The sequence below is a fragment of the Pseudopodoces humilis genome, chromosome 9, assembly GCF_049639895.1.
Source record: "Pseudopodoces humilis isolate 2021_Gansu_Grassland_sample_001 chromosome 9, ASM4963989v1, whole genome shotgun sequence".
NCBI lineage: Eukaryota > Metazoa > Chordata > Aves > Passeriformes > Paridae > Pseudopodoces > Pseudopodoces humilis.
The window spans coordinates 20432283-20451003 of NC_142208.1; the positions used below are offsets into that span (position 1 = coordinate 20432283).

At 39.9% G+C, this 18721-nt stretch overlaps 2 protein-coding genes across 2 annotated transcripts; one reads left to right on the plus strand and one right to left on the minus strand.

Annotated features, from left to right (window-relative positions):
- RBP4 (retinol binding protein 4) lies at nt 1-6684 on the plus strand. The gene is made up of 6 exons (XM_005520622.3): nt 1-155; nt 316-451; nt 1090-1226; nt 1364-1470; nt 2816-3028; nt 6482-6684. Exons 2-6 carry the CDS (start codon nt 323-325, stop codon nt 6493-6495), a joined length of 600 nt encoding a protein of 199 aa, XP_005520679.1. The 5' UTR covers nt 1-155; nt 316-322; the 3' UTR covers nt 6496-6684.
- A 463-nt stretch (nt 6685-7147) lies between these two features.
- Nucleotides 7148-13112, minus strand: FFAR4 (free fatty acid receptor 4). The gene is made up of 3 exons (XM_005520623.3): nt 12420-13112; nt 11652-11780; nt 7148-7967 (listed from the first exon to the last, which is right to left on the minus strand). The coding sequence occupies exons 1-3, from the start codon at nt 12951-12953 to the stop codon at nt 7560-7562; spliced, it is 1071 nt and encodes a 356-aa protein (XP_005520680.1). The 5' UTR covers nt 12954-13112; the 3' UTR covers nt 7148-7559.
- Between the last annotated feature and the right edge of the window lie 5609 nt (nt 13113-18721).

Genomic DNA, 18721 nt, shown 5'->3' on the forward strand with positions numbered 1-18721 from the left:
CCATCAACCCACCTCCCTGCTGCCTTCTCCAATGCAGGCTCTGTGGCTCAGCAGGTTGCGAAAGCCCCAGGAGTACATAAAGCTGTCCTTGTCTGGGCAGTGCCACCACCATCAACATTTGGGCTCTCAAGAAGCTCCAGGAACCAGCACTGTCTGTAAGGAACCCTGCTGTTGTGGGCTGGGGACAACCAGGTTCCTTGCCTGCACATGCATCAGGGAAAGCTGCATGACACCCTGGCGACTTATCAGAGCAGCCTTCCTCCCTTCACTTGTGTAACAGAGCCTGTTTCTGATGCTATTCTCTGTTTGCTGCAGGGACAGGATGGCTCACACAGAGAGAGCTCTGCCCTGGCTGCTGCTGCTGTCACTGTCCTTGCTGGGCAGCAGCACTGCAGAGCGGGACTGCCGAGTAAGCAGCTTCAAAGTCAAGGAGAACTTCGACAAGACCAGGGTAAATCTTCTTTACTCTCCTGGATCTGTGATGTCTTGCATAACTCTTTCCAGGCTACAAAATTTGGCATTCAGTAGCACCAGTGTGGTCACATTTCAAAGTCACAGACTGTAATACTGAGAAACAGCTAAAGTGTGTGATGTCCACACCTCTACAGATGCTGGATCCTGATGCACCTGATAAAGGAATACTGCAGAAACTGAGTTTTAGCAGAATGGTCTCAAACTGTAGGGTATAAGCAGAAGGAGTGTATTGACTTGGTTGTTTCTATGAAAAATTAATAGTCCAGTGTTTTCAGACACCATTGCAAGGAAAAAAAATATACATAGATCTGTCAAGATCTGCCATTTGTTATTCCTTTTTCCACTCAATTTTGTGTTCCTTATACGGGACAGCTGCAGATACAAGTAAGATTATCAAAAAGAAGTCTGTATTTCCACAAATTATGAGTGCAGTAGGATGTATTTGAGGGGTTTATGCTGTTGAAACAGCTAGATTTGTTTCTTGGGTACACCTTTGAGGCATGGTGTCAAAGATCTGCATGCTCTTCCCTCTGTCACCTCCCCTATTCTGTACTGTCTGGTTGTAATGTTTCCATTGTTCTGGGTCTAACTGAAGCCTTTCTTATTTCCTTGCAGTACAGTGGCACCTGGTATGCTATGGCAAAAAAAGATCCTGAGGGGCTGTTTCTGCAGGACAATGTGGTAGCCCAGTTCACTGTAGATGAGAATGGACAAATGACTGCCACTGCAAAGGGCAGAGTCAGACTCTTCAAGTAAGTTGTTTGCCATTCTCCTCTTGTTCCATTTCACTAAGCTACTGCTCCAATACTACCTGCTGCCCCTGTGCTAGTCACACTGAACCTGTGCTCTTAGATTGGAAAGTGTTTTTTTTGATTGTCTCTGGCTACAGTAACTGGGATGTCTGTGCTGACATGATCGGCTCTTTCACTGACACAGAGGATCCTGCCAAGTTCAAGATGAAGTACTGGGGTGTCGCCTCTTTTCTTCAGAAAGGAAGTGAGTACTTAATTATAGAAGATACAGAGCTTCTTGGAAGACTAGTTATGTTGTATGTCCATGCTGGGGAAGGAAAAAGTACTGTTGAATTTCTTAAACACATTTAAAACATAATAACTATCATACTGCAAGGCTTAATGTGAGCAAGGTAATCACTACTTTTTATATGGGACAGCTGGTTGGCTTTCTTTAAACAAGTGAAGACCTGGCCTTTGTGTATCTTGTATTTCTTTTGTTTGTTACCCAACAACGTAATTGAAGGCCACTGTTTGGAAAGAAATGAAAGGCAGATGAAGTATTTTAAGACTTGTTTTAGTTCAGAACTCAGTTTCTGTTTTCTCTGAAGCCTGATGTCAGAGCTGGCCAAGAAGGAAAGAGGATTTAGAAAATGTTATTTTGTTTGGTCTTGTGTCTGCAAATGTAGGGATTTATCTGTTTTAAGAGACAAATATGATCATATGTATATATTGATATATTCATACCTTTATGTCATCTCTCACACCCTATGCAAAATTAGTTCCTTGAGCCAAGTAGAGATTCGGACACTTTGTAGCTCAAGACATTTCCTTGGATTGTTTCCAAAAGAAGCAGGTAGAATTTGGAACTGACAGGAGCTCCATTCCATCCAAAGATACAGTTACAAAGCATGTTTTGGATGCCAATTCGTCTTAAATAGTTCCCAGGTCTCCTCACAATATGCTGCTGCATCATGGGTTCTTTAGATTGCTGGCTGACCCCAAACTCTACCCTTCTAAAATGTCTGGTGTCCCCCACAGGAGAGAAGGGGAAGACAACAGTGTGTTGCCTTCAGTGCAGATGTACTGCAAGGGAGAACCTTTTGCTCCGGGAGAGGAAGGTGCAGATATGTCAGGTTTTACTGCAAACACTGAAACAGCCTTGCTTCTTTTAGAACAGAGTGCCTGTGTGACCAGGTTTTGGTCAGGTTACAAAGCTGAATAGTTAAGAATTCTCTGAAGTTGTAACTGTGTTTTAAGAATAGGGTTTATAGCAGAACTTCTTGCAAATACACTTCTAATACGCATGCAAACTGCATGATACTCTTTTTCCTTACAAATGCTGTCTAAGTAACACCCCTGGTAGGAAAATATTTATGGGTTTGAGTCATCTTGAGCAGGCCTAGCATGTCTGTCTTTATTTTCTTTTAAAAAATAAACATGGAATTAAATACTGAATGCAGGAATAAATGAAAAGCTAATCTGTTATAATTTGTACCAGTCTTCATCTTAGTATTTTCTTTACAGAGTTATGGCAGCAATACTTTCTGATTTACTAGATTTCACTGGTATCTCTAACACTTTTCCTTCTTTGTTATGGTTTCTTCCAGATGATGATCACTGGGTAGTGGACACAGATTATGATACATACGCTCTTCACTACTCCTGCCGCCAACTAAATGCAGATGGCACTTGTGCTGACAGCTACTCCTTTGTGTTCTCCCGGGACCCCAAGGGATTGCCTCCAGATGCACTGAAAATTGTCAGACAAAGGCAGATAGACCTCTGTTTGGACAGAAAATACAGAGTTATCGCTCACAATGGTGAGAAACTTTTTTTCTGAAGAATTTTATTTCAGGGTTTTAGTGACTAAAGCACTGAGATTCTCTTGCTCACTACATATGAAATGCATAAAGTCTTACTTAGTGGCTGTAACAATGTCTTTTGAAAACTGGAGCTTGTTTTAAATTATTTCCAACTTTTACTTCCCTTATCTGAAGGAGAGTTGAGATGCATAGATTTTCATGCAGCATATCAGATCAGCTGAAACAGTAATTAGAGGAAGTTGTAAAACAATTAAATCAATGTAGAGTGAGTAAACATGGGAAGGATAAACTTCATAGCTGTGGTAAAAATAATTGGGTAGCTTTCATCAGATGTCTTTGCCTTTGTTCAAATACTTCTTTAGGAGATTCCTCAGAAAGGCTTTTAAGGAAAATAGAAGTCTTGGAAAGGATACCTTTTAGAAGACCCTTTCTCACAAGTCCTCATGCCAGCTGTTTCATAAAGAGCTGTGGAAGAGGGACATAGCCCTCATATTGGAAGTATGACACTATCTTGAGTCACATAGTCAGGCTGAGCTTACAACACAGGGAATTAGCTCACTTGTGCACAGGTATATTACGAAAGGCCAAATGGTAAAATCTAGAAGAAACCATAATGTACTTACTGATAAGAATTACACCCAAAGTGGGGAATTGTAAAGAGTGAATGAGAAAAATCAAAATATTTAGAACAAATAAAATAGTAGTACCTCTCCCTACTCCCTCCCCACCCCTCACATCCTGGAAGACGTGTTATCTATGAAAGACTTGGCTGTTGAATCAGCTGAATGGGAACTCCCAACGTAATGATGTGAGCAAAAGAGTTAATACGATTCTTGGACGCATAAACCAAGACCAAACAATGAGATTGTTTTGCTTGGCATAGGCCTAATTGCTATGTCACATTTTAGTGGCAAGCATAACTGGAAAAAGTATTGAGGATAAATTAGAAGTTTCAAAGAAGAGCAGAGAAAATGATTGAAAATTTGTAAAATGCGTCCTCTAGTGAGTGCTTCAAAGATCCTAATCTTTCTCATTAGAAAGAGGTTAAGGGGTGACCTGAACAATGTCTGTGCTTTTCCACACAAGCAGTAAGGAATTGGATAGAAAAAGACTTGCAAACACAGAAATAATAAATTTAAAGGGATGGAACTTTAAACTGGACACATTCAGAGCAGAAATAAACAGCCATTTGTTTAACTCCAAAGGTCATTAACCTTTGGAACAGTTTACCAAGAGCTGTTGTATGTTCTTCATCACTGAAATCTGTAAATCAAGATTAAAGGCTTTTCTCAATGACATGATAGAACAAACTGGGATTGACTGAAGGAACTTTTGTGTCATATAAAGAAAGTCATAACAGATGAGCAAAGTCAGCTGTCATGTCTCTATTATCTGTTCATCTGAGCCACAAACACAGAGTAATATATTGCTGTGTTGTAAAGTAGTGTGCTGATAACAGGGTGCCTTGAAGAACAGGGTGCCACCTACTCTGCTAAAGTAGGTAGTGTTTACAGTAATGATCAGTGACCCAGGAAAAGTTCCTGACAGCAATGAAAAAAAAAATTTGTCTTGAATGAGAATTTGGAGACAATGTACGTCAGTTAAGGCTTAGAACAGTCAAGAATAAGAGACATCATAAATGCAAATTGAATCAGCTTCTATGAATGATTTGTATGACTGCATAAATGTTAGGATAGAAAAGAAACAATGTCATTATATAAATTGGTTATACTTTTCTGTTTTGCATCCTGCATTCCCTGCTTTTCAAGAATAAAAATTTCTGGAAATGAGAAAGCCAAATAATCAGATGTTAAGGGATATTCTATTAATCTAAGATAATTTAAAAGTTGATCATGCTTCCTATAGTTTGTTATAGATATCAAATATCTAATCTATCAAGTCACACTCTTCTTTGTTTGCTATCCTAATTCATACTCAGATGTTAGGTGCTGAGTGCAGTGTCTGATATGACTGTGTGAGTTCTGTGGTTTGCAAATGAAAAATAGGAGCCTGGGTACATTTTTATTAAGGATTATGCCAGAGTTTATAAGCCTAAAGCTTAAAGACAGCAATTTGCATTTCCCTTTATTGATCAGGACCCTATTATTAGTCGATTCTGAATTCTCCAGTATCATTAAGCTAAACTTCCTGCAAAGCAAGCACATTTGGGACTGAGGGAATGATTGTGAGCTAAACTGGAAAAAAAAATAAAAATCTTGGAAGCTTCATATCATAGACCCTTACAAAATTTGCTTAATTCCTTATGTGTGGATTGGAAGCCCTACTACTTTAATTTTAAATCTGATATTAAGAGCTACAGAATTACTACCAAAACAAACCAACTTCAATTGTCTGCACTGACCTGTATGCCATTGTTACCGTGATAAAATTCTGACTGATATTAGTAAATGCTGCAAGAATAGGCTGGTATCTGTTGCTAATTGTGCACACTCTGCCTTATGTCTTGAAGCTAATTAAGAGACTGTGTGTGTGTGTGTGTGTGTGTGTGCACATATGTGTGTACCCCCTCAACTAATAGATGTATAAAACTTAACTTGATTTAAAAAAAAATTAAAATATCTGTACTGGCTCTTCAAGGCAAAAGAGAAGCCTAGGAAATTAAAGTTTTTTGTTCTAACTTGCGCTGCATGATGGTAGTTGCTTCTCAAATATAGATCAAGCTATTTTTAATTTATTATAAATATATATATATAAATATTTATATTTCTATTTATATTTATATTTTAGTTATATTTTAAATATTAAAATAATATTTATTTTAAATACTCATTTATATATAATATATATAAATACGCATGTATGCATACATTTTTATATATATGCATATATATACACACATTTACTCTCTCAGAGTAATAGCTCAAGTAACTTTAAGCTGTGTGATGTCAGTGTCAATATTAAGTCAGAGTACTTGTAAATAGTGTCATGTCAGTAGAATTGAAAGCTGCATCTGCTGTTAGTATTTGGTAGAAGGAAAAACTGTAAAATAAAGAGTGGCATGTTCCTTCTGCTAATTTACTATTGCCATTAGAAGTTTTGGGAGTCAGGAGATTCTTACTTTGTGGAATGACGTCCTTAAATTGATTATTTTTAAGCAAATAACTAGAAGTTTGTTAAAGAATAGACTCCTATCACTGCAAGATACTCTTTTACCACTGATCTGCCCAGTACCTTGTCTGCAAAAGTATTAAAATGCTCAGGAGAGGGGTGACAGATTGGATGAATTCCTGTTTTGTTCTGAGTTGAAATTTCCTAGGAATTACAATCTACAGAAAAAGGTAATGGCATTATTATTACAAGTAACAGACTACTAGACTCAAGAGCATTTTAAAGAAATTAGATATGTATGCATTTTAAATTTGGTGAAAGTTCATGTAATTAAATTTTGTCTAGATTGACAAACACAACTGTGATTTTTGTGTGTTTCAGGATTTTGCTCTTAAGGAGATCCAACCCTGTGGCAAGAAACCACGTAACAGCACCACGGATGTAAAGTTAACACATTGATCATGTGTTCTCTGGAAAATGCTTTAAATGGCTTCATTTAGATTTTCAATATATTTATCTGAGCTGTGTAGCTCACCTTGTTAATAAACCAATGAAACATTTTAATAAACTTGGATTACAGGGGATGCAAATTGTATGTAAATCTGTATGTAGGTAGACACTACCTAATGGTTTCATTAGTAGCCTGTTATCTTAGTGCAATGTTTTGAGCTGGTGACACATGGTGATAATCAAGAATTTAATCTTGCTTTTTTTAGTGGTTTCAATTTCTGACTAAAAGAGTATTTATCATGAACTTCCAAGCATATGTATTTTCTTTCCAAATAGAACACTAAATTTTCTCTATAAAATACTGGAAATCATTTAGAAAAGAGAAAGGAATTTCAGTGACCCTATATATCACTAATGAACTTTATTATATGACTAGTGAACATTAAAAATAAGCATATTTTAAAAAGAACTATTTTACACATGACAACCATTTATTTATTTATTCTTTACTTGTAAATTCACATGTATTAAGTCCTTATTTTTAATTTGAGATGGAACCAAACTGGTCATTTACTTGGTGATAACATGTTGATTACCTTGTTTCAGTTAGTTTGCTCAAACATGTGTTCAGGCAGTCAACTATTGAAGTGTTTAATCAAGTTCCCTCTAAAAACTGGATTATAAAAAAAAGCAGATACCTTCTGAGGGTGAACATTTTCACTAGAAAATTAAAAGTACTTAATTAAACTATTTTACATTCACCAAGTTCACTGCCATATTTCTATTTATTTCAGCATAAGAGGAGAATCCAATCCATTGGATTAAATTGTCCAAACCTTACTAAGGAAAAGCAAATGAAGTCAAGAGAATTTTACTTGCAGGAATTAAAAATATGCATTTAGCTTTTTTTCCTCCTCTGCTGGCATGTAATACTATAACATAATGACCTATGTGACCTGGGATAGCATAGACAAAATCCAAAGTGTGGCGCAGCTCAGACTTTAAATAATTATCTGGTAATGAAAGACAAATGTGGCTGTTCACGGTTACTTCTTCTTGCAGTGGTTTCTGTACCTGCTCCATGCCTCTCAGGGTTCCTTGTACAACAGAGAAGAATTTCCTGACATTTACGTCTGAAATGGGAAACATTATACAGAATTGGATTGACAGCAGAGTTGGCAAAAGTGAATAATGCTATCCAGAAGAAAACTGATGGCAAAATATTTAAATCCTTTTTGAAGTTCTGAACTAAAATTAAAAAAATAATTACTATTATTGGGCTCCACATAATGAAAAAAGAGATCATCAACAGAAAAAGGGCTCGGAATAGTTTGTAGTCTTGCCGGGAAACACGAATCTGATGATGTTCTGAGTAGGCTAAACCAGCATTTAAACTTCTTCTTGATGCTTTTGTAATCTGCAGTAAAAGAGAAGAAAGTAACTTTCACTGAAACACATTTCTACAAGTGAAAAAATAAATCTTGGCACATGATATTTTCTTTTGAAAAGCGACTACAAAAAAATGCATTGCAGAATTCATTTGTACTTTTTGTCAATGGTTCCATTTCAAATGTTTTCAGTTCACTAGCAATTCTTTTTCCTCTCAGCTGTGAACTCATCTCCAAGTTCTGGCAAAGCGTTGTTCTTTCCATGGCTCTCTACCAGTCACAAATACTTTTCAGCATAAAACAGTCTTAATTACTCATGAAATCCCATTAAATTCAAATTATTACCTCATTTGTTCTATCTAAAGAAACCCATTGATTTTCTTCACAAATGCAAACTGGAACATAGTTAACAAACCTGTTGATGCTCAAGAGGGAGTGTGATCCAATTCTCTTACAGCCATGCTGATATTATAAGGTAGGTATTAGAAGGAGCATGAATTTATTATAATAAATAATTTTAAATGTGAATGAGACTGCATTGTTTTGTGACACACTTAGCTTTTCAGACAGTAATCACAATTACTTTCTATGAATGAACATGAAATCTTACAGATCCTTACAGTCACTATAAAAATCTGTGTCTTGTAAAAGTACTCTCTGATGTAATAAACTAGACTATGGGTAGCTTGGAAACCTAGTATTCATGGGTGTGCATCATCTGTCATTAGGCAGAATATTGAACCCAGTGGCTTGCAGAAAACTAAATCCCCTGCTCTATATCTCTGTCTTCCCTGAAGTTGGCATGGCACAATATAGTTTGTTACATTCATTCATCTGATGCAAATAAAATAAAATTTAAATATCTAGCAAAGAAAGATTTGTGCTAAATAACTGAGATGCCACTTTATCCCCTGCATGCATAAAGAAGGGTTGTTTTCAAACATTTTCAAAAGCCTTGATCAATTAGCTGTCTACATAGGAAAGTCAAAATGTAAGACTTCTCCTGCCGTTTTTCCCCTTAGCAGAAACTACAGGAAGGATAACTCTAGTACTAGCAACACCTTTTAACTTCCTGGTACAGATAAGGATAAAACGTTTAGATAGAGAAACAGTAATTCGTCATTCTGTTTGCAGTTTTCTGAATTTGTCAGAGATAAATACCCAGTTAGAATCTAGACGTCTTCTAAGTATTTCAGTAGAATGTTGGTGTATAAATGAAAACCCATAAATCAAAATGGGTTTCTTAGCAGCATCTGAGACTGAGAAGGGGACAGTATCACTGCTTCCCTGATTTAAAAGGACCAGAGAATCCTGATGTCCTGAGCATATAAAACTATTCCAGCTTGATGATCTTCTGCTGTACCATCTGGAATCCAGAAACTGGGTTAACTCCTCCAAACAGTCCAAACAGAGCTGTTCTCAGAGATACTCTAACCTATCTTAGTAAGAATGAAGGTTTCACAAAATGCAAAGCACTAATATCCACTTCTAACATAAAAGTAGGAAAACTGCATTGTGTGCACTTTTCAAACCTGCTACAGAATGTCCTCATCAGATAAATTTTTATCTGTCCTATGAAGGTATTTAACTTTCTGTCTTTCCTGCAGGAGCTGCACTGCCTAGAACTAAGAATCACCAGGACTGTGGTAAAAAAGAGACAACTGCATCTTAAGAAAGTGTTCAAGAGAAATGGGGTGGCAGTGGTACGTTGTAGATCCCTTTTTGGTCTGCCCAGTATAGATACCTATCCTGAGCATCTGGACCACACTTAGACAAACAGGAACTTGGAAGTCAGATATATATATATAAAAGCATGTCACTTTCAGAACACAGAGATCTTCCCCAGCTCTAGCCTCTGACAAAGTCTTGCCTGAGAGACAGAACAATTGAAAACTAAATAAATTACAGATCATTGTAATGTATAATTTTGCCAGGGTTCTGGGAAGTGTTATGTAAAAATAATACTCAGTTTCAGACTAAATTGTGAAGTACATTTGTAGTAGTGTATATTGTTAAAAAATTTCAGGTCTTGTATCTGTAGTCAGTCATTATCATCCTCATCATCATCAATGTTGTAAGATGAATACGTGAATGTTTGTCACTGCTTCCAGCAATACTGAGAATCATGCTATGTGTGCACTGGCATATTGGAGCATTCTCACAAAGTTAGAGTGAGTTTGCTCTTGGGTATGACTCAGGGATGGAGATATTCTCCAGTTCAGTTCTGGTTGCTTCCTGGAGAGAGAGAAGGCTCAATTATATCCTGCTATGGGCCTCAAGCCTTCTTAATTTCAGGGGAAATGGTAATGTAGTTTTGCATTTCTGTTAACAAGTTAGAAAATAAAATGGAGCAGAGCAGCACAGGGATGTCTTGTAATCCAGTATTCCAAACACTGCTTTTGGTTTCTAGCTCCCTATGTGCCATTTTGTTTTATAAATTTTCCTATAATCTGGAGTCTGCAAGGACATGACAAACAGCATTCCTGTCCTGGCCTCTGACCAAGAACTGTGGCTTTCCTTGGCCTGTAGTACTTTGCAGTTCTTTCAAAGGACTCATACTCTCCACTAAGTTGCTCTACACTCTTTGTCTACAGCAATATGTGGTTGCAAGTGCTTTACTTCACTAGAAGAGGTTCACCTAATGCATTTGCCTCAAGGTTATAGTGAGCTGATAGACAGTACAGAAGCTACAGGCTGATGACTTTTACTACAAGTTTAAGTTTGATCAATAGGCAAGGATGTGTGGAGACCAGATTCTAGGTCCTAGGTTCGTTTTATACCTACATCCAGCTCTGGCATGTGCATCCACAGCCCCTTGGTGCTCAGCATTTCATCAATTAACTCCTTGCTCAATAATCCATGTATGCTGAGGTTCCTTTCCAAAACCTATAATATTCTTATACATATTATGAGAAGTTTAATTGCCCAATAAAGGAATCGAGGATCTTGTGGGAGATTGATAAAAACTAGGCATTGCAGTGACTAGTTTGAAGTGCTTGATTTGAAGATTTCTAGATTTTTTTCACTCTGGTTTTGGATAGTTTAAAAGGAATTTAGATGCTAATATAATGCTTGCTCGACTATAGATTAAAACTCTGTGGTGCTGGGTAGCTTGTTTTGTATTTCATATATGTTAAACATCATCCACTTAGAAAGAAAGTGGAAGCAGAGTGTTCAATTTACAGGTTTTATTTACAATATTTGAAGTTGTGGAGGATTAACTATAATTTAATGAGATCTGTGTACTAAAGACACGTGCAGAAAGCCAATAGATCAAAAAGTAGATTTTTATTTTTTTTCTAATCCTGCCTTTTTTTGCTTTCTTACAAATCCCTTATGACTAGAGTTTAGCTTCAAGAAAAGCAAAACCTAGTTTTAGTTATTTCAAATGCTTGACTCTTTCAGCATTTAGGAGATTGACAGTCTTTAAATATGAACAGTACATAAATGAAGAAGTGTATTTAATACTATCTATAAGAAGACAAACCATGTGTTGAGTCTGTGGTAATGTGCTGTTGAAGCATGTTCTTAATTGAAATGTATAGGCTGTTATGTGCAGATTGAAATGCTTCATTTTATATCACATATTATATTGAACAAGTGATGCCTGTTCCCTTAACATGTATTTGTATTCAGTGACAATATGCTGATGACTAGTGAGTTTACTGTTTACTTCCCTTTGTTTTACAACAAAATTTAAAGGAAAAACATACCTGTAAGATTTTTGAGTAACTGATGACAATGATGAATCCTGGTATCAGAAAGAAAACAATGGCAAAGGTCATATCCCAGACTGTTTCTCCTGCAGTGCTGGGCCAATCCAGGGTGCAAATCTGAATGTCCTATTTGCAAAAAATTAAGAAGAAAGGTAATATTGTACCATTATTTTCAGTACAGCATTGTTCTTATCTCCCTCTATGCTTATGGAAAAAAAATGGCTAAACCAAGTCATTTGTGAAAACTTTCTACTTAGCCAAAGCAGTCCAGTAATATATTACTTGATGGTTTTAATAGCCCATACAATTACAAATAGATATGTCCACAACTGGAATACTCCCATTAATTTAATATCAAATGGTAATGGCAGCTTTAAAATTGAAACTTACAGACCCCAAACTTAACTATTTTTTCAAGTGTCACTTCGGGTGCACTTTTGAAAGCATTTCAAAACATTGGGCAGAAAAATCTGCACACAGTCACAGAGGGGGCTGCGGGTGCAGGGCAGCTCTCCCAGGATGCTGATCCCTCGGAAAGGGGAAGTGAGCTGAAAAGGGGATCTCTGAGCCGCACTGAGGAACGCAAAGAGAATGCCAGCCGGTGCGCGTTTCCCATCTGACGGGACTGTGTGCCGGGAGAGCGGGCCGGGGGCTCCTGCGGGCACAGCCTCGCACCTGCCCCGCACACAGAGCGCTGCCCGCCCTGCCAGAGATCTCCTCGCTGCCCGCTGTGCCCCCGCCGCGGCAGAGCCGGACGAGCCTTACCTGGCCGGCGGGGGCGGGCAGCCGCACCACGGTGAAGAAGCAGCAGAGCGGGAGGGTGGCGAGGGCGGCGAAGCCCCAGATGAGGAGCAAGGCGGCGGCCAGCACCTTGCGGCGGCGGAAGGCGGCGTGGCGCAGCCGGGCGATGCTGACGACGCGCTCCAGGCTGACGGCCGTCAGGGAGAGGATGATGACGGTGCCGCTCAGGCTCACCACATAGAAGAGCAGGTGGCAGACGACGTTGCCCAGCAGCCAGGACTCGGTCCAGCGCACGACGGCGATGATGGGCATGGCGGTGATGAAGAGCAGGTCGGCGCAGAAGAGGTTGAGGACGAGGCAGTTGGCGGCGCAGAGCCGGCGGTGCCGCCTCACCAGCAGGCAGATGCCCCAGATGTTTCCCGCCAACGACAGCAGGAAGATGAAGGCCAGGGCAGATGACTCGCCGATGCGCAGGGCCGTCACATTGTGGCCCCTGAAGTCCGAGAAGAAGGGGAAATAGGTCCTGTTCTCTCCTGGTGTGCCCCTGGACACCGGCATGAGGGTGGCCAGTGGGCATGAGAGACCCACCGTGGATGGCGGCACCAGCCCTAGAGGAAGGGCTGCGCTCCCAACCACCACGGCGGCACCTGGGGTACCCTCCCAGCACAGAGCCAGGGGATGACCGCCATCCCCCTCCCTCCTCTTCCTCCTGCCCCTGCTACCAAGGGCTCAGCCGTGCCAGCCGGGCGGTTTATGGCCCTCACACTGGACTGGAACAAGGAAGTGGGAGAGTAAACACGGTGGAGCTCACACAAAGGCGAGGCCGCAGTGCGTGGGGCGGCAGTGAGGGGCTGCCCGACACCTCCCTGGGCAGGGTGTGGTCAGCACGCTGGCATCTTCATGCCCAGGCCCAGCCACCCCATCGAGTGCCAGCCCTGGTCTGCTCGGCTCTCCAGGCAGGCCCCTGGGGTGCCAGTGACCCTGGGAGGCGCCCAGTCTGCTCCCATTCAGTGGGGAGTGCATGGCTTAGAAACATGGGTGGCTGCCACACCACTCTGAGAGCTCTCCTCAGGAGCCTGGGACGACCAGACTAATCTAGGGGGGAAAAAAAAAAATAAAGAGGAATTTACCTATCCTGTACTGACAGTGGCACTTGGAAACAGCAGACCTGTGCATTGCTTGTCCTAACGATGGAAAAGTGTCACAACATAATTTCGGGGATCTGTTTACAAAATTGATCTAAAATCTTGCCTATATTATGAGTGCTTGCTGGAGAAGCCTGTTAAAGACAAACCTAGAAAATAACTTATTTTCTCTGAACTTCAATTACTAGAAGCAGTTGCTCAGATTGTAAATGAAAGTACGGCTTTCCACTTAGGCTCTTCACTCCAGATGATTTAGAAATGGGCTGGGAGTGAAGCACATAAATTGCCACAGACAGGCAGATAATGTCTCATAAAAGAAGATAAAATGTTTTCATAAAATATGTAAACAGTTGTATAACTTTAGACAGCTCTGGGTGAATTCGTTTGGCTGAGTGCCAGTGCAGGCGCTCAAGGGTGCACTTACAGGCTCAGAGTGTGGACCTACACCTTTTGATTAGGTGAGAGTTATTCCAAACTGATGTGCCACGGGGAGCAGGTGACAGGCAGTGATTCTGCAGTACCCTGGGTGTGACCCTGCCACCAACCATTTACGCAACAGCATTAGCGGGGGATTCCAGATTAGCGGGGATTCCAGAAACTCGGTCCTTTGAAGGGGCAATCACCTAATGAGAGATGACAAGAGTGACATCTTTCCTGGACTGCTTCCCACATCTTTGCCTGTGCAAAATTTGCATGTTTTCTCCTGAATTATAAGTGATTCTAACTATTTATGCAGTCTCATCAAACAAGGAGTTTGCAGGACAGCCTAAACAGGTGGATGAAATGCTCCTGCTCACTCCTGCTGACTGATGACTGTATGAAATGTGGGTACAATTGCTGTTTAGTGGGATGAGCTATGAACTCAAGTGAAGACAATACGAAAACCTGAAAGATTGGGGCTTTTTTCAGCATGCGACACAAGTGACTGGCAAGTGTCTTGATATAGATACTTCATTCTACATCATTTGATGAAAGAAAAAAATCTGCATACATATTACAAAAGTTTCAGTAAATTTTATAGACCTACTGATTTTTTACTAGCATTTATGATCAATGTTTGGCACATCTAGCCACAATTTATGTTGGCTGTGCTATGAACTGATTCTTTAAAATGATTAGGGTATGTTGAAACATAGCAACATCTTCCTGGTTCCACAACCTCACCAGTCTGGGACTTTTTACAAGCTGAAAGACTAGCCCCAAAGTTCTGGGCAGCTGGCAGTAGCAGTGGTGTGGTCAGCTCTAAATAATGGCAGGGATTTGGGAAAGAGCTATTGTTAACAGTCTGGTTGTACATGCGTGAAAACATGTGGAAGGCATTAAGAGGACAGGGGGAGTGGAGGTGGGACAGCTGGAAATGGTAGAACAGATAAATGCAAATTTTGTAATGAATAAAATCTTTACCCCTTTCACATTAGTGGAAAGTTAAATTAGAAACTGGCCCTGTCAATTAAAGGTAAAAGTAAACATATTTGAAACAGAATAGGGGAAAGGAATCAGGGAGTAAAACATTCGAAGCTGTATTATTGAAGAAATTAAGTTACTTGTAGTCAGGGAGGAAAGGAATTGCTAGAGGACAAGAAGGTTTGAAAATGAGATGATGTGTAGAAGTGTCTGGGTAGATCTTTGATCTTATTTAGAAAGGATCACCTTTAGCTTTGGTCATTAGGTGTGAGTGAGAACCTTACTTGGCATAAGCCTGTTGTTTGCTCAGGAGAACCAAAGTAAAATGCTGCTTTTAGTATGCTGTTAATGAGTGAACTTCACACTGACCTCTGTACAAAATCTTGTGCCTGGGGACAGCAGAGGTGTGAAGAAACACGCTTCTTTCCATCAGGTTTGATCAAACAAGTGGGGGCTCCTTGCAGGAGTAAAAATAGTCTTATTACTTATGGGCTGAATGGATCCATTATCTAAAAGAGTAACTTTCTTTTCCCTCCCATGAAGTACAAAAGTTGTATTTGCTATTGGGTACATTTAATCATAGCAACCATTACAACATGAAATCTGAGGAAAAGCAGAGTTGTAACCTCCACAGAGCTACTCTTGCTTTACTGTAATAGGTGGATGCTGTGTGTGGTATGTGTACCACATGCTTGTGACAAGGAAGTGATTAACAGAATGCCTGGAAACCTGTTATGATTGCTTAACCTATATAATTTTTTCAACCTATGTTTGCTTTTATGCTCAAACATAGAGACAGCTAAGATTTCATTGCTCTGAGTTAAATGAAAGCTGCAGAGATCTCTGTAGAGCTGGTTTGCCCAACCTAGCAGGGAAAAATCTTGCTTCTTTTTTCATGGGTGTTTCCTTCATCCCTAATGAAAGCCCAAGGTTTGGCCTTCTCTGTTTCAGGTAAGGGCTGTGTTACCTGATACCATTAGTCAAGCTCTGCTTTTCAGATTGTTCCCCTGGCAACCATGAACTGTCGTGACAGATGGGGATCGATCAGCTTATTTATATCTTGAGCATTAAGAAATATTCCCAGAGAGAGGGACCACTTGGGTAGGTGACTCTAGGAGATGGGAGTTCTTGTTCCATTTGGACATGATCTAGTAAAAGTTTTTGCCTTATTTATGCATCTTCTTGCAATTAGATTGGTGGTTTAAGTCTTTGGGTGTATTTTTGTGCACCTGTGTCACACTGGGTAAATAGCACTGACTTTTGTAACAGATGTATTGCACATTTAATGTTTGCTAAGTGATGTAAGTTCATTTCATTAGAAATGTTGTCTCTTTGTCTTCACAAGAGAGATTGCAAGCTTGTAGATGATTCACGTGTCTGCACAATAAGATGTTTATCGTAAGTTTCAACCAAGGTTAGCTTTCTATTTTCATTTTTGCTCTTATATATCACACTGCAGCTGTTCTGCTTCTAGATAGTTTGAATCCTGTTTAGCAGATGTTATACCGTTGTAAGGTATGTTTCAAATACAAATCTGTTTAGATTTATTTTGTTTTTTAGGAAGTTTTCTGACTGCTCACCCATTTTGTACTTTCATATCAATGATCCAAAGCCTTTACACCAATGTGTGAGGGACAGTTTTAAACTTTTAGTGCAAATATAAATGCATCTGTTTGTTTACATATCACACACATTCCAGTGTCTACTGAAAATAGCTAGATGCTTCACTTATGTCATCGTGTCAAAAAATAATCCCTGTTTCTTCTGGGACATGAGCAAGTCACAGTTTCTTCTGGGAAGTCTCATTTTGCTGTGGTCAGTACCCATCAGAAGCTGGCATGCTTCCTGGGATAAGTGCCAGTGGTGCTGTAGTTTCAAGCTGAAGCAGCAGCATTACTGACCAAGGCCTCAGCCAAAAGCAGAGCTGCCAATAATACTGTCAGATGTGCTTTCTAGTAAAAGCTGGGTAAGCCTTTAGTCATCAAGACCACCAGAAGTTTTGCCAACATCAGCATGGTGGCTTGCAGTAAGGAAGGATTTCTCTCTGAACCAAGTACAAATTAAGAACATAATCCATGTTACACAGACTTTCCCTGGATGATCACATTTTCTGTTTTGCTGCATGTTAACCAAGCTTCATCAGAGTGACTCGGCTCCAGCTAAACTCTTACAACTAAATTAGGTTGTTTCTTAACAGTTTTAGAAACTGTATTACACTTAGACACCTAGCCCATGGATTTAGGGAGTTTGTCAGTGAATACAGAGTATCAGAGTGGTTTGTTTGGACGTTGCAGGATCTGGTAGAACACTTACCAACTTAATGAACTTAAATGACATTTTTTTTTCGGATGTGAAAGTGCCAGGGGACCTTTGCTTAACTTTCAGGTATGCATAAAGTTACATTCCTGCTAATGAGCTTTGATGCAGGGACATCAAAGCTGTGGTGAATGTCTGAAGGATTTACAAACTAGTCACCAGCCTCTCATGCTCAGGAAATGCACTCAGACATTCCCTTAACACATTGGTCTGCTGGATTGTACACTGTGCAGAGATCACAGGTACTATTGTTTCCTCTTATAGTTGAGAACCCAGTGATTAGAGAATGCTCTTCATAAAGTTTAAGGAGAATCGGCCCTTTTCTTTCCCTGATGTCTCAGAAGAGTAACTTGAGAGCAAAAGGGGTTCTTCAGCTCCAAACTAGGACAGCAGCTTTACTTTTAAAAGCCACATATTTCTGAAGAAAGGTCTACAGTGCCTGTCTGCTGCAAAGAACATCTGTCTATATTGTCAGGCTTCTCCTTAGCTAGCATTAAGCTAGGGCTGGGGAAACAGAAAAATCAATTTTGCAAAAGCAATGTAAGTTCAAATAACATTTTAAATTCTGCTGTAAACCCTTCTGGCTTCCCTAATTAATGCTAATCATGTTATTTCCCACACTGTTTATGGTTTTCATTATCAGTGGCCATTTGAGATGACTGATAAGATGTGACTTTGAGCTTCCCATAAACGGAGTCTGGCATGCATGTATGCCTTAATTAGGCTGTAGTTTTCTGTCTAGTTGCATGAGATAATGCCATCCCTATCAAGCTGGTTACATGGATAAAACTATCACTTTCACTGGCACAGTGTAGACATTCACCAGTTTCGAATTGATCAGGGAAATTAAACCTGGTTACACATCCATCGAGAAGCCAGCTGGATATCACCATGATAAGGTCCCAGGCTTCCTTCTTACAGGATACTTTGAAATACGTTATCTTGGTCTATCTTTCTGGAACTATTAATTCAGTATAAAATACAGAAAATTGGTTGGCCATAGAGACCACCAAATGAATATCTGTCCCAGACTGCTGGTGGGGAGCTCTGCTCCAGGTCTGAAGGGGGACTGGGTGTGAGGGGAGGTCTCACTTCATCGATACATGTCCTGTTTGAAGAATGCTTTCTTTGCAAGAGACACGTTTGACATTGACAATGTTAGAAGAGAATTTACATCTGTGGCTCCTCTAGTTATGACCAGTTATGTCTCTCACTGGCTGGCACGGCCACCTCCCACTCAGGACACCAGCTTTCTGAATCTCCTTCCTGGAGCACCTTATGGAGGGGAGCCTAAACTCCCCAGGTACCAGACACACTGGTGCGGTTTGTTGAAACAATGTGGGAATGATGCACTTCTCATAATCAGGAATTAAGTGACATCAAGTTGTGCTGTGTCATTTATCTTGTTTTTCAGCAGATAGCAATGCATGAGTGCAAATATTGATTTGAAGCAGTATTCTA